This window comes from Beta vulgaris, chromosome 2 (assembly GCF_026745355.1).
Source record: "Beta vulgaris subsp. vulgaris cultivar EL10 chromosome 2, EL10.2, whole genome shotgun sequence".
NCBI lineage: Eukaryota > Viridiplantae > Streptophyta > Magnoliopsida > Caryophyllales > Amaranthaceae > Beta > Beta vulgaris.
Window position 1 is genome coordinate 8270681 of NC_079203.1, and position 14859 is coordinate 8285539.

Sequence of the window (14859 nt, forward strand, 5' to 3'; positions counted from 1 at the left end):
CTACAATGTAGAGTTTGAGCAATATCGACCATTGAATAAAAAATCAATAACTCATATATTATCTTCCAAAACCCCGACTATTTTTTCTCATCAAAATCCACCCCCTTATTTCCTCTCTTGCACCAATAGACGCCCATGATTTAAAACGTATGGTTCATCCAATAAAAAAATTGTATGGTTCATATACAACTCTACCTTGTACTCCCTCCGTTTCATTTTAATCTACACACTTACACTTTTCACACATGCCAATGCAAAACTTTGAGGACATATATCTTTAGTTTTGTATTTGTAAAAATTATAAAAAAGTACATATTAATAAAATACATAGTAAGACGAATCTAACAAGATCCCACATGACTATGTTTATATTCACATATAAATCACAAACGAGGGTCAAAGTATAATTTGTGAATAGTGTAAAATGTCAAAGAGCAACAATTAAAATGAAACGAAGGGAGTAGAATTTTATTAAAACTCTAGAGGATTCAGACTCGTAAGACTAAGGTTTTGAAAGATAATATGTTTAATCCTGTATATTGAACCTATGATAAAATATTCTAATATAGTACAATATAGTTATAACTATTATTATATTTATCTAAAAAAAAGACTAAATAATGTCTTAGCATTCATTTAATTAAATATATTTTCATGAGTTGCAAAACTATATTGCAAATGATTCTTATTTTGAAGTATATTTCAAGCACTCTCAAATGGTAAAAAATTATAATGTTTTGAATCAGGTAACAAAAGTCATACTCAATTTACATAATATAATAATTTAGGTTGTTTATTCAAAATAAAACTCTAATTTCTTGTTATCCAAAACTCCTTTTATGTATTTAAATATATGTAGAACTCTATTTTTTAAAATATTTAAAATAAAAATTAATGACATGACAATCCTATGCGGCGCTCTCTGTTTCATGATTTGTAGAACTATATTGTAAATGGATCTTATTTCATAGCATATTTCGAGCACTATTTAATGGAACAAAAATTTAAATATTTCGAATTACGTAGCAAAAGTGATATGCGATTTACATAATATAATAATTTAGGTTGTTCGTGCAAAACCAAACTCTAATATTCAATTTACATAATATACTAATTTAGGTTGTTTATTCAAAATGAAACTCTAATTTCTCGTTATCCAAAACTCCTTTTATGTATTTAAATATATGTAACACTCTATTTTGTTTAAATATTTAAAAATAATTAATGACATGATAATCCTACGTGAAGCTCTCTATTTCATAAGTTGTAAAAAAAACTATATTGTAAATGGATCTTATTTTAGAGCATATTTCGAGCACTATCCAATGGTACAAAAATTATAATATTTCGAATTACGTAGCAAAAGTTATACAGAAATTATATAATATAATAATTTAAGTTGTTTATTAAAAAAAAACCCTATTTTGCTTATCCAAAGCTCCTTATATGTATTTAAATCTAGGTAGAACTCTATTTTTGTAAAAAAAAAAAGTAAAAATAAAGATTGATGACATGACAACGTGGCGCGCTCGATTCATAAGTTGTAGAACTATATTGTATATGGATCTTATTTCGAAACATATTTCAAACACTATCCAATGATACAACATTATAATATTACGAATTACGTAGCAAAAGTTATACACAAATTATATAATATAATAATTCAAATTATTCATTTAACATGAAACTCTAATTTTCGCTAATCCAAAGCTCGTTATATGTATTTAAATATATAGAGAACTCTATTTTATATATAAAAAAATAATGACATGACAATCCTATGTGACGCAATCTATGCTTTCGAAAAATTTCCTCCTTTATATATATATTGATATTGATTTTAGAAAATTCTATCTAAGAGTGTAGATAGTCCCAGTCCCAACTTCCAATAGCGTGAAGATTCCATGTAAAAGAAAATGTTAGATTTAGATAAACACTAACGTGTTTATTTAGGGGGTGTTTGGTTCACTAGTTTTAGGTATGAGGTATGGGTTTGGAATGAACAAAACCCATACCTAGTGTTTGTTTAACTTATTTCTAAATTTTAAACCCATACCTCAAACCCATAAGGTATGGGGTTTAGAAACCCATGGGGGGAGGTGGGTATGGCTCATACCTTACCTCTAGGTATTAAATAAAAGAAGATTTTTCATTCCTAAATGAAACCAAACACAAGGTATTAAGTATCAAGTTCCAAACCCATACCACCTTGGTTTCATTCCTGATTCCAAACCCATACCATTATATGAACCAAACGCCCCCTTAGGGGATTAGGGGGTGGGAATGGGATATTATATCCCTATGGGTAGATATCCCATGTTTGTTTGAGGGGATATCTAAATTCTCATGTGAAGGGGAATGAGATTAAAACCCCTCTTATCCCACCAAAATAAGACATGGGGGTAGGCATGTATTAGGGAGGGGGATTATTTTTGGTTATGTTAAAAGACAAATTTACCCTTCATTAAAATATACTGCAATAATATCGCTTGCTCTTCTTTTGCTATCCTTCATTAAAATGGGTAAATTTGTAATTTAGCAATATATTCCCTACTTAATCCCACTAACATACCAAACAAGGGATTGGGATATATTTAATAAATTCCCACCTTCTAACTCCCATTCCCAATCCCATCCTCTAATCCCCAAACTCCCAATCCCTCATACTAAACGCCTCGTAAGTAATTTTCATTGATCAATACATATAGCTTACAAACTAAAGCTAATCCTAATTATATTAGAAAATCTATCTCGATTAGAAATCTATTTATACAAAATATATCCAAACTACAAAATATTTCACGAAATCTTGTCAGAATACGACTAGAATACGATTAGAGAGGTACTATTATTTAAAGAATACGAGAAGATCTTGTCAGAAGAAATCTAGATACTCCAAATCTGTAACTCCCTTTTCTTCTTCCAAGTTCCAAATTTAGGTACTATATGCAAAGTTCAGAGCTTGAGTCACTGTTTCTCTAAATTCTGTGTCTTAAAAACTACAATAATAATGATCAAACCAAACAACCTCGCAGAAAGCCCAATTATGGTGTTAAATGAAGATCTCATCCTTGAAATCTTGCATCGTGTACCCCTAAAATCCTTAGGAAAGTGTAAAGTAGTCTCTAAATACTGGCATTCACTGATTTCGAACCCTGAATTTGCCAGATTTCACTTGCAATACTGCACTGATCCACCTTTAACCATCGCCCTACAACTCTATAATACATTCTCTAGGCTTGATTATTCTTCTGATATCACTAAGGGTGCTGAGTTAATCCCACTTGAATACCAATTTCCTGCCTCTTTTTTTCAGACTCATTTTTGTTTTCTTATTGGGTCATGTGATGGTCTTGTTTGTATTTACTTTAAGATGAAATCTGTGATGGTAAAAAAACCACTTCGCAAAAATATGATGTTTCTTTGGAACCCAGTGACTAATGAACGCAAAGAAATCACATTACCTAAGGAACATGGACATACTTATGTCAAGTTCAAGCTCTGTTGGTTCGGCTCCGTTCCTTCTATAGATGACTACAAGATTGTCTTAGTATATAAGACGTATAATAATCCATCTAAAGGGCATTTATTCGTATATTCGTTGAAAGATCGTACATGGAGGCAAATGCATGATACTGTTGGAGATAAGCTTTTTTTCAGTTCAAGTATAAACTTGGTTTTGAAGAATGAAGCATTACATTGCCTTGTTAGTCATAAAACCATGTGTAAATTTGACTTGGTTCGTGAAACCTTTGAAGTTTTTCCATTGTCAATACCGGGTTTTTCTAAAGGATCTCATCCTAAGATGCTTGGAGTGGTAGGGGAAGATAGATCATTATGTGTTGTGTTCTCACAGAGATCTGCGAATTCGTTGTGGGAAGTGTGGTTGCAGAAAGAACATAACAGATGGGATTCTTGGAGAAAGTTGTATAATACTTCTATGGAGTTGTCGGGGTTGTTTTTCTTGAATTGCAACAAGTTTTTAGGGTTCACATATGGTGGCAATCTTTGTGTCCAACTGAAGAATGAACTTTGGCTCATTGACCTAACTTCGGATCCAGCTTTGTATGCAGTTGTTAAGAATCCTTCCTATGCAAAGGTTTTTAAGGTGTTTGATTATGTGGGGAGCCTTATTTCCCCTGTTTCTCTTCTTTCTCAAGTAAATCAGAGTTGCAAATCAGAATAAAATAATATTGCTCATTCAAAAGCAAACTCTAATTTTAGCTTATCTAGAACTCTTTATATGTATTTAAATATATGTACAACTCTGCTTTTGTAAAAATAAAATTTAATTACATGACAATCCTATGTGGCATGCTCTATGGTTTCGAAATTTGGAGGAACTCCCAATGCTCTCGAAACGTTCCTCTTTTGTGTATATACTAATATTTGGATCCTGGCCAAATGCGTGCGTGGAGAAAATGTTGACTTCTGAAATTTTCACAAACCCTATTTGAACACACTTTTGTACGACATATAACAACAAAAGTTAAAATGTAATAACTTTGAATATTCTAATTCTAACATGAATGAGTTTTTTTAGAAAAGATCTAATTCTAATTGATTTCTGATTCTAATTGTACTTTGTTACTTTAATGCGTTAATATAGTCAATATATCTTTTTATATGTTACTTAATATAAAATTTTAAATATAGTATAAATGGATCTTATTTTAAAGTAGTTTAAAACACTATCCAAAGTTACAAAAATTATAACTTTCTGAACTATATTTTCAAAGTTATAATCAATTTACTATACTTAAGGCCTGTTCTCTTCGGCATAAAACAGCTGGACTGAACTGAACTAAACTGAATTGAATTGAACTGAACTGAACTGAATTGAACTGAAATGAAATGAATAGTGATATGTGAGAGTAAAGTATTGTCAAGAGCTGAACTGAACTGAACTGAACTGATTTGAACTGAACTGAACTGAACTGAAAATAAGCTGGGGAGAACAGGCCCTTATGTTTTTCATTATAAACCCAACTCTAAATCTTGTTATTCCAAAAACTATATATGTATTTTTATTACTTTGTAACTCTATTTTCTTAAATGACATGGCAGCTAGTTAATAGGCGCGACAAATGACGTCCTAATGTCGTGACCTCATGAGCTGGCTTTTGTACTCTGCTTTGTATATTAGCTATATATCACATTCCTGTAGAAAAAAAAGCTATATATCACATGATATGTTGATTTCATTCCTTATTTATGAACCAAACAGCCTCAAAAAAACAACTTAACTGGTCCATTCATCATAATTTTCATACACGTGCGATACAGATGAACCATATAATATAGTATGTAATGAGTCCAAGTCCAACCTCGTCTTACAAAAAAAAATTGAGATAAACTAGTCTTAACATCTTTAACGATTTTGATTCAACCAAACTTCTATTCTCCTCAATTTATTAAAATAAATTTTAGTAAAAGTAGGATTTGTTCATCAAACATAACATAATTTCAACAAAAATAAGTTAAATAAAAATAAGTTAAGTTCAGCTAGATAAGCTATGTTAACACAAAGATAAGTAAAGTTCAACAAAATCTACTCTAAGGGCCTGTTCTCTTCGGCAAAAAACAGCTGAACTGAACTGAACTGAACTGAATTGAATTGAACTGAACTGAACTGAATTGAACTGAACTGAACTGAATTGAACTGAACTGAATTGAACTGAACTGAACTGAACTGATCTGAACTGAACTGATCTGAACTGAACTGAACTGAATTGAACTGAACTGAACTGAAATGAATAGTGATATGTGAGAGTAAAAGTATTGTCAAGAGCTGAACTGAACTGAACTGAACTGGTCTGAACTGAACTGAACTGAACTGGTCTGAACTGAACTGAACTGATCTGAACTGAACTGAATTGAACTGAACTGAACTGAATTGAACTGAACTGAACTGAATTGAACTGAACTGAACTGAAAATAAGCTGGGGAGAACATGCCCTAAGTTTGAGCGATAATAATTTCAGTAAAAACTAGTTCGGCAAATCCAACTAAAGTTTACCAAAATAAGTTTATCGAAACTAAGTTAAGGGCCTGTTCTCTTCGGCATAAAACAGCTGAACTGAACTGAACTGAATTGAATTGAACTGAACTGAACTGAATTGAACTGAACTGAATTGAATTGAACTGAACTGAACTGAACTGAACTGAACTGATCTGAACTGAACTGAACTGAATTGAACTGAAATGAATAGTGATATGTGAGAGTAAAAGTATTGTCAAGAGCTGAACTGAACTGAACTGAACTGGTCTGAACTGAACTGAACTGATCTGAACTGAACTGAATTGAACTGAACTGAACTGAATTGAACTGAACTGAACTGAATTGAACTGAACTGAACTGAACTGAACTGAACTGAACTGAACTGAAAATAAGCTGGGGAGAACAGGCCCTAAATTTATCAAAATTAAGTTAACGTTAGAAAACCAGTAAAAAAAAAGTTAAATTCAGTTTGAGTATGTTAAACTAGCTTTTTCTGCACGCTATGCGTGCGGTGACATTTTAGACATAACCATTGCTTAATAATAAATAAAATAAAAAATGAAATTATGAAAGTATGTATCTAAATTCACCCCCACTTGGTGAGTACGAAGTATTTAAATACTTACAAATAGTATCTAAAAACATTTTAAAAGTAAGTATAAGTGATGAAATCAATAAATATGGGGAACTTCTCCCCTCTCCTTTTCTCTCTCTAAAACCCTAGCCTCCCTTACCCCTTCTTCATCAATTAGGGGGCTGCCATGGATGTTTTCATCCATGGTAAGCCCCTTTTTCCCTTTTATTTTCAGTTTTTAGTTCATTTTCTTATTTTGTTCAATAAATTAGTATCTCTTTATGAGATTTTCTCAAACCCTTTTATGGGTTTTTAGTTTCTGTTTTGGAAATCTCCTTCTCCCCTATGGGAGTTGTGAGTATGGTTCTTTTGTTTTTAGGTATGAGAAATTATTCTCATTGGTTGAAGTTCGAGATTCAACCTGAAAAATTAGGGTTTCACAACTTCTGTAAAATTATGGAAGACTATTGGAGTACGTTCATCCCAAAATTTCCGCATCTGCAGATCGTATGCCGAACCAGAGCGAACTCACAGATTGCATTGCTTCAGATGAAGATTTTTATTAAGGCAAAATTAAGTCAAATCTGCGATGTTTACATTTCTATGGTGATATGTATTTCTATTAGAATTTTATGTTTTTCAGAAATGACTTGTAAGTGCCGTTTGGCGAAATATTAATGAAATCCCTTTTATTTCAAAAAAAAAAAAAGTATAAGTGATGAAATCGTATATCCAAGTAATGAAAAAAATTGAATTTTTTTGGAGATCTGTGTTTGTGAATAATTTTTGTATATGAGTTAATTGTCTTTGTCATGAGAGGATTGTTTGTGGTATTAATTTTTGGTAAGTTTTTTATTACGAATTTTTTTAGTTGATTGAATATTTTTTATTGACAAGTTTATAATTAACCATTATATGAGTTGGTTGGGTTTATTTTGATTGATTTTTTTTTTGATAAATTTATGCATATAATGGTTTTTATGATGTGATTTGTGAAAGATAAATATGTAAATACACCATTGCTCCGGCTCCCCCTCGACTAATGAGTTCCCTTCAAACATAAAAGCAAAATAAGTTGAGGAGAACCTAACCAGTAAAACCTTAAATTTTTTTCCTTTAACCGCCACTCTCACTGGTTTCACGGGCAGTCGAAAACTCAGCCGATTTCGGTAATCGATGGATTATAAGGGTGGAGGATAATGGTCATGTTGCAGATAAACTCCTTCTTACAGGTGTAATTACTTATTAGGTATCATCTTCTTTTCCATTAAAGTTGTACTCTTGCTGCAAATTTTTAAATTGTCAAAGAAACTGCATCATATGATGAAACTCATGAAAAACGAAAACTGCCCATTTTTGGGGTTAACCCAAGATTTAATCCTTGAAGTTTTTCTTCGTTTACCCTTAAAATCATTAGGAAGATGTAACACTGTCTGTAAAACATGGAATTCATTAATCTCAGACCCTGAATTTGCCATGTCTCATATGGAATTTTCAAACCTTACTAATTCACCCTTGACACTAGTTTCACAAAAACATAATTTCATGTCCACACTCAAGTTTGATGATCAAGATGAGTCTGATATTACAAAGGGTGTGAGGTTAGTTCTAGTGGAAAATCAATTCCCTGCAAATGAATGCGAAGACTATTAATGTTTCTTGATTGGATCATGTCATGGTCTAGTCTGTTTTTACCTTAAGGCGGTGTCGAAACACCGTGATGATATGATGTTTATTTGGAATCCTGTCACTGATGAACGCGAAGAAATTGTGTTGCCTGACGAATATGGAAGGACTTATCTCTATGAAGACTCTTGTTGGTTTGGCTATGTTCCCTCCGAAGAGGATTACAAGATTTTTTTAGTGTATTCTGTGCGTTATAAGACACAGGTCTATATATACTCGTTGAAAGAGAAACCTGTATGGAGAGAAGTGCATGCTGGTGATGAAGTGCCATGGTCTCAATCGGTATTCATGGATGATTCGTTGCATTGGCTTAGTGGTCGCAAATGGATAGTTAAATTTGATTTGGTTGAAGAAACCTTTGAGAGGGTACCCTTTTCGATTAACGAACCTGGATTATTTGAGAATTCGCGTGATGTGTTGCTTAGTGTCATTGGAGGATATGACTCTCTATGTGCTATGTTCGTGCAGTACCCTGTGCAGCAAATACTCAACACAGACTCCGAGGAAGAGTCCGAGGAAGAGGAAGATTCGGAGGAGAAGGAGGATCAAGAACAAGTGTTGGAGCTGTGGATGCTTGAGGAATATGACAATTGGGATTCTTGGAAAAGGTTTTATAGAATTGAGTTGCAGGAGGGTATTTTCAGAAATCCCATTCAAGTTATAGGATTTACATACTATGGCATTGTTTGCATTCGAGTAGAACATGCACTTTGGCTCTTTGATCCAAGTGATGATCCTCCTTCATACGCCATAGTTAGGGATCCTAGGTTTGCAAAGGTTTATAAGGTGACCGATTATGTGGAGAGTCTTGTTTCTCCCTTTAATCTTCCTTGAACTCATTTGTGTTTCAAAATGTAGGACTGCCTTTTTCTGTTTTCCTTCTTTTGGTATAGCTCGAAGCCTCTAATTATATTATACTAGACATGAACGGTTTCTTACTGGTAGAGCAGAGGTTATTTGGTTTTCCATGAATGGTCGTCACTCTTAAGAAGGTTCTTTTTTAATGCTCAGATATAGAAAGTCGTTTCAGAAATCTGATTACTCTTCGGGGTTGCGGTTTAGGCTTTTAGCTTTTGGTTAGGCTGTTTCATGCTCATATATGTGGTTGGCGGGTTGCAAGAATTAAGTCATTTTGGTTGTATTTCACTCTACTGTTTGTGAAGAAGGTATCCCTCCTCAACCCTTGCTAGAAGGTGGGGGAGTGTAATACTAATGTACTAAGGGGCAGTTTTAGGTTGTTTTTGGCATTCTTGCTTTTTGGTTAGTAATTCAACAGCCTATTTTTGTAAAGCTGTTCTCGTTTTATCTCTCAAACAAATTGTTAAACTGCTTAGTTCTATTTTCCTGTCATCAATGTCCTCATGTCTATAGTGTATTGTGGAGACTGGAGACGAGTCATGGAGTTGATAAAGGCCTTGATTTAGACGCTTAGCCAGCAACTTTTTAGTTTTTGTCATGCATGACTTTACAACACAAAGAGTAGGATAAAATTCGTATAACATCACATTCTTTTGTTATTTTATAAATACATAGCAAATTTTTGGTGATATTGGGTGCACGAAGACCTTCACTCAGTTGTAAAGGATTGGTATTGGTTATTAAATGTGATCAACTTACCAATTCCAACTGCAGTGCATCCTCACCATCATAAGTAAAGGCTACATAAAGCTTGTTCAAATCAGTGATTGCATGATTTGTAGCTCTAGAGTCGAAATACCATGCTGGATCAACGAGGTCACTTGGTGTAGTAGACGCTAGATTGACTGAGCGTTGTTGACGGCTCGCTGGATAACGCTCTTTATTATCACGTTTGTATCAGTCTGGCGCTGAATGACCAGATTTATCGCATATCTGAAAAACCATGCAATGGAATAAGAATATTTTCTACACAGGTTTAGGGTATTCTGTACCAGCTACCAAAACTGGTGGCAGGGGTGCAGCAAGATGAATATGCTGGTTGTTTTTGCTTTTATGGGAGCGATGTACCATGTTGGCAGTGGCTTCTATAAACTTGACATCTTCATGAATTCGATGTTCCTCTTGGAGAAGAAGACCAAGAAGTTCATCAGAAGCAATTGGTTCAATGTGCACTGGCCATAGCTTGAATCTAGCCTAAATAGAATGTACATGACAAATTCATCATCACTTAATGGGAGTTTGTGCTATTGCAAGACCTATTAGCAGGACTTTGCTTCGTCTTAACATACAAGAATAGATAGAGGACCTTTGTTGAGTTTTTGGAGTGGAAAATCGAACATACGTATTTCGAGATCGAGTTTGAGTTTGGAAAACACGACAAAGAGTAGCCGAGGTTTCATGAGTGGTGGTAGCACCGTATGCAATCATGCGAAAAGACATAGTTAAGCCACAACAAGATCAAACAGTCAACTATTTTTCCTAATCACAATATCACATACTCTGGTTTTGGTTGTGCTGTGGGTGACTAGGTGGGTTATTGTTGGCTACTGCAACAATTTGTGACTAAGGAATTAGCCAAGTTGAAAGGCTCTTCGTGCTTGCTACACTAATTGTTTCCTAGAAAAAAGATTATCAAGATAGAGTAATATGAATTTTTGGCATTGACATATTTTGAAATGCAGCAGTACCACCTATGAGTGAAATTAGGCTGATAATTGAGAAATCATCATGTGTTGCCTGTTCTCTCACTTTAGTTCAGCTCTGTACAATACTTTTGCTCTCACTTATTAGTTATCACTATTCATTTCAGTTCAGTTCAATTCAGTTCAGCCGTTTTATGCCGAAAAGATTAAGCCCTAATTGTATGTAGATGTGGGAGTATTCACTTGATAAGGAAGCAAATTATAATATATTGGATCCAAAGATTTTGGTGATTATTAATGATGATGATTTTTTAATAGTTATATTTTTATAGAGTATCTGATTAGTATGGCTTCTCCTAAATTAGCTTTTTCAAAAATCTATTTACCAAATATTGTAATTAAAGAATTAATTAGTCAAATCCTCTAAGGTAATCTTTGGATAGAATGAATTTATTTCAAATACATCATTTTAAGTAATTCATTTCAATTCTTGACATTCAATTCCAAATCATTTATTTGGGAAAAAAAATAAGATTTCTAAATTCTATCATTTCATGTAAAAAAAAAACCAGATTATGTCATTCTTAATCAATAGCTTGTTAATTTTTGGTCTAAAATTTCACTTTAGCATATAAATAATAAATTACCTCCATCTCCTCCTTTAACTGAGTTCTTCCCTCAATTTACCCAAAAATTAGAGTTTTTCTCTCTTCATCAATTGATTATCTTTTAATTATAACCTTTAATCTTCATCTTTTCACTGCCATTTTCGTTATCAAATTAGAAATTCATTACATATACCATCTTCAACGTCCTTTCAAGTTCAATTTTCCAAAAAAAATTGAAAACTTCTTAGTTCGCAATTGTTGTCTCTGCAAAAAGAACCATAATTTCTCATTGTTTCGTATTCTTTTAGTTTTCAACTTTGTTGTCTTCTTTGCTAGTATTTTTAGCAATTGTTATCCGTCATAATTAGATTGAGCTTGAAAGAATTTTGTTGTTGTTAGAGGAGAGAGAGAGAAAAAAAAAAGAGTGAATGAAAAGGGGAGTTTGACTGGATGAAGAAATGGTGAGGTTGGAATAAATTTCAAATCCTTAGATTTTAGAATGGATTTCAAATCCTAAAGGATGGGTTTAATTTTTTAATGGCATGAAATTGGTCCAAACACAAATTCAAATACCTAGTTTATCCAAACAATGCATTTGGACCAATTACAACATTTGAAATGAAATGGGCCCTGTTTGACACTAGCGTTTGAGGTTGCAGTTAGCGATTGGACAAGATTAAAACGAGACTGAAGAAAATTATTAGTGTTTGGTAAGTTAGTGGTTGTAGTAGCGGGTATCAGTTGGAGTAGATTACGAGTGACGATTGTGGAATGTTACTACAAGTAATGTTTGAGATTTAGAGGTAGGGGTGTAGCAAATAAACACTATATATCAGCATAAGGTAGAATTATTAACCAATGTTTTTTTATTTCTTTTTCCTTTTACTGTTTATTAATTATTTTATTTTATGACAATTTAATGTTTATTTTACAATAGCAGATTTGTAATTCAAATATTTATTTTAAGGGTTATGCTATATGCAGCCCTTAGGGTTGCATATAAGACATAAATGCACTACTTAAAATGATAAGTTGTGAATTTATGGAAAAAATTTGCATCAATCGATGTAATAAATGATCAATTAATGCAACTTATTTCCATTTTTAGCTTCTTATATACAGCCCTTAGAGCTGCATATAGCTTTTCCCTTATTTCAAATATAAGATATTTTACAAGTATTTTAGTTAAAATTGGTAATATAAATTTTTCGAGAGTTGAATATTTTCTTAGATTTATACATTTCTTTGAGCAGCTAAAAAGTCGTATACTCTTTTATGTGTAACTTCTTTGAAAAAATAAATATTGAACTATTGAACGAACATATGAAATTGTTTTAATTCATTTCATATTACAATTTCAACATATGCTTTTACCAAAGACTTCTAATTAAACAACTAATTTAATTGTTGATCCCTGACAACTACTAGTAGACAGCTAACAGCTACCTCCAACAGCTACTGCAACCGCTACTTGAACCGCTAGTATATGTTCAAAATTTATACTATATGCTCAAAAATTTACTAGTACGTTCACAACTTTTAAACATTTGAATAAACAAAAGGTTGATAAATCGTCTTTTGAATCATAGGTCTAAAGAAATAACCTCCCCACATTCACGAGGAATGATAGAACTATAGCAGCTATGGGCCAAATGGACCAAAGCAATGACTAAATTGCAAAATAAAATTTACAAAGGGTTTCTCTAAAAAGTGGGGTGTAAGAAAAAAAGAAAAAGGAAGGAAAAAGAAGGTGTGTACTCTATTGCCGTAGCCTCTTAACTCTCCTTTTTGCGAAATTATTGTCCCTAAAGTTGAAGCTTGCTACTGCAAGCTTGGTACTGGAGTACTGGTACCTTAGCTTAGGCCAAAATATTTACTTTTTTCTGTTTTACACGGATTAGATAGCACTTTCTTTATTTTATACTTTTCTATTTTATTATATGTGGTTTTATGTTTATAAATTTATAACTTTGCCCATTAATATTTCTAATTATTTATTGTAAAGAGTTTATGTTTTTGGCATAGTAAGCAAAAATTTATGTCAGTTTAATTACCTTAGGTCAAAATTATAAAAAATTGATATTATAAAGAAAATATAAATATGGTTTTGGAGGATATAGAGGAAGATGATTTTACCTTTTTTTTATTTACATTAGATTGTGTTAAGTATTAGGACAATATTGTGTTTGATTTAATGCAGAACACTAGTATACAATAAAATATAAGGGAGAAAGAAAATGCTTGTTACTGACCTTTAAATATGCGAGGACCACGTCATTTCCGTGCATTTTGCACTTTAACGGTGTGTCATTGGGGCTTAAGTACTTTGTCCAATACTCCAACCACAAATCCCCCAACTCCACCCCCGCTCTCCGTGCGTAATCTACGTACTCGTAACTAAATTTTTTAGTTACACACATATCATACACCGCCCCAAGGTCGTCAACTCCACCACCCTTCACAGTAATGTTGATAGACTCCGCTCTACCCTCTTCTATGGTACTCTTGGAAAATTCACTTCCAGAAGAGGAGCCACTTTCTTTTTTTGATAGGCAAGATAAGATATTATTGCACCAAAAACATACCAAATGCAGTCATGCTAGAGACAGGCCTCTAGATGAACACCACCCTAGCAGGTTTCATAGCCTATATTACCTGCCACTGAGGGCTACAAACCATCTTTGATCATTGCTACTTATTTTCTTTGGTATAATACTGTTGATTCTAGTATATACAGTATATTTGATGCTACGTATAACAGAATCTATACATTTCACCTGACTATTCCAGAGGGCATTATTCCTTTCACACCATATGTGATAGATGGTGCTCATGACAGCTGCATATATCACACATCTTCTGAATTTGCTTTGCTTCCTCTTGTGTAACCTACTTAGCAATGTGTTGTAATTAAGTTGATGGCATACCAAACCCATCCATTCAAGTATGCTCAAGATACATTTCTGGCTAAAATAGTAGTTGAAGAAAAGATGCATATGGGACTCCAACTGATCTGCACAAATTAAACAATTTCCTTCCTGTGTTATCCCCATTGTCAGTAATCTATCTTTTGTATTCAACCTGCCTTGCATCACCAGCCACATGATGAAACGATGATTTGGAATACCAAGCCTACTCCATACCAATTTTGTCCAGTACTCCACCCTCGATGTAGGGGCCATTTGCTGATAACATATCTTGATAGAATACTTAGGCATGTTCATTAGCTGAATCTCAGATATATGCCTTCTCATTATGTCTTTTATTCTGCAGATTTCTCTCCAGTACCAGCTATCACTCACCTTTGATGTGTAATTCCACCAATTTTGATCCTTTAGGTAAATAGAGTGAATCCATTTAACCCATAGGTTTTCTTTTTTAGCTGCACTCATCCACACATGTTTGCCCATGGCCACCATGTTCCAC

General features: G+C 33.2%; 1 protein-coding gene across 1 annotated transcript; it reads right to left on the reverse strand.

The window, feature by feature from the left end:
• Positions 1-9690: 9690 nt before the first annotated feature.
• On the reverse strand, positions 9691-14103 carry LOC104883414 (uncharacterized). The gene is made up of 3 exons (XM_048638257.2): positions 13686-14103; positions 10251-10376; positions 9691-10115 (listed from the first exon to the last, which is right to left on the reverse strand). The coding sequence occupies exons 1-3, from the start codon at positions 13851-13853 to the stop codon at positions 10080-10082; spliced, it is 330 nt and encodes a 109-aa protein (XP_048494214.1). The 5' UTR covers positions 13854-14103; the 3' UTR covers positions 9691-10079.
• Positions 14104-14859: the final 756 nt, after the last annotated feature.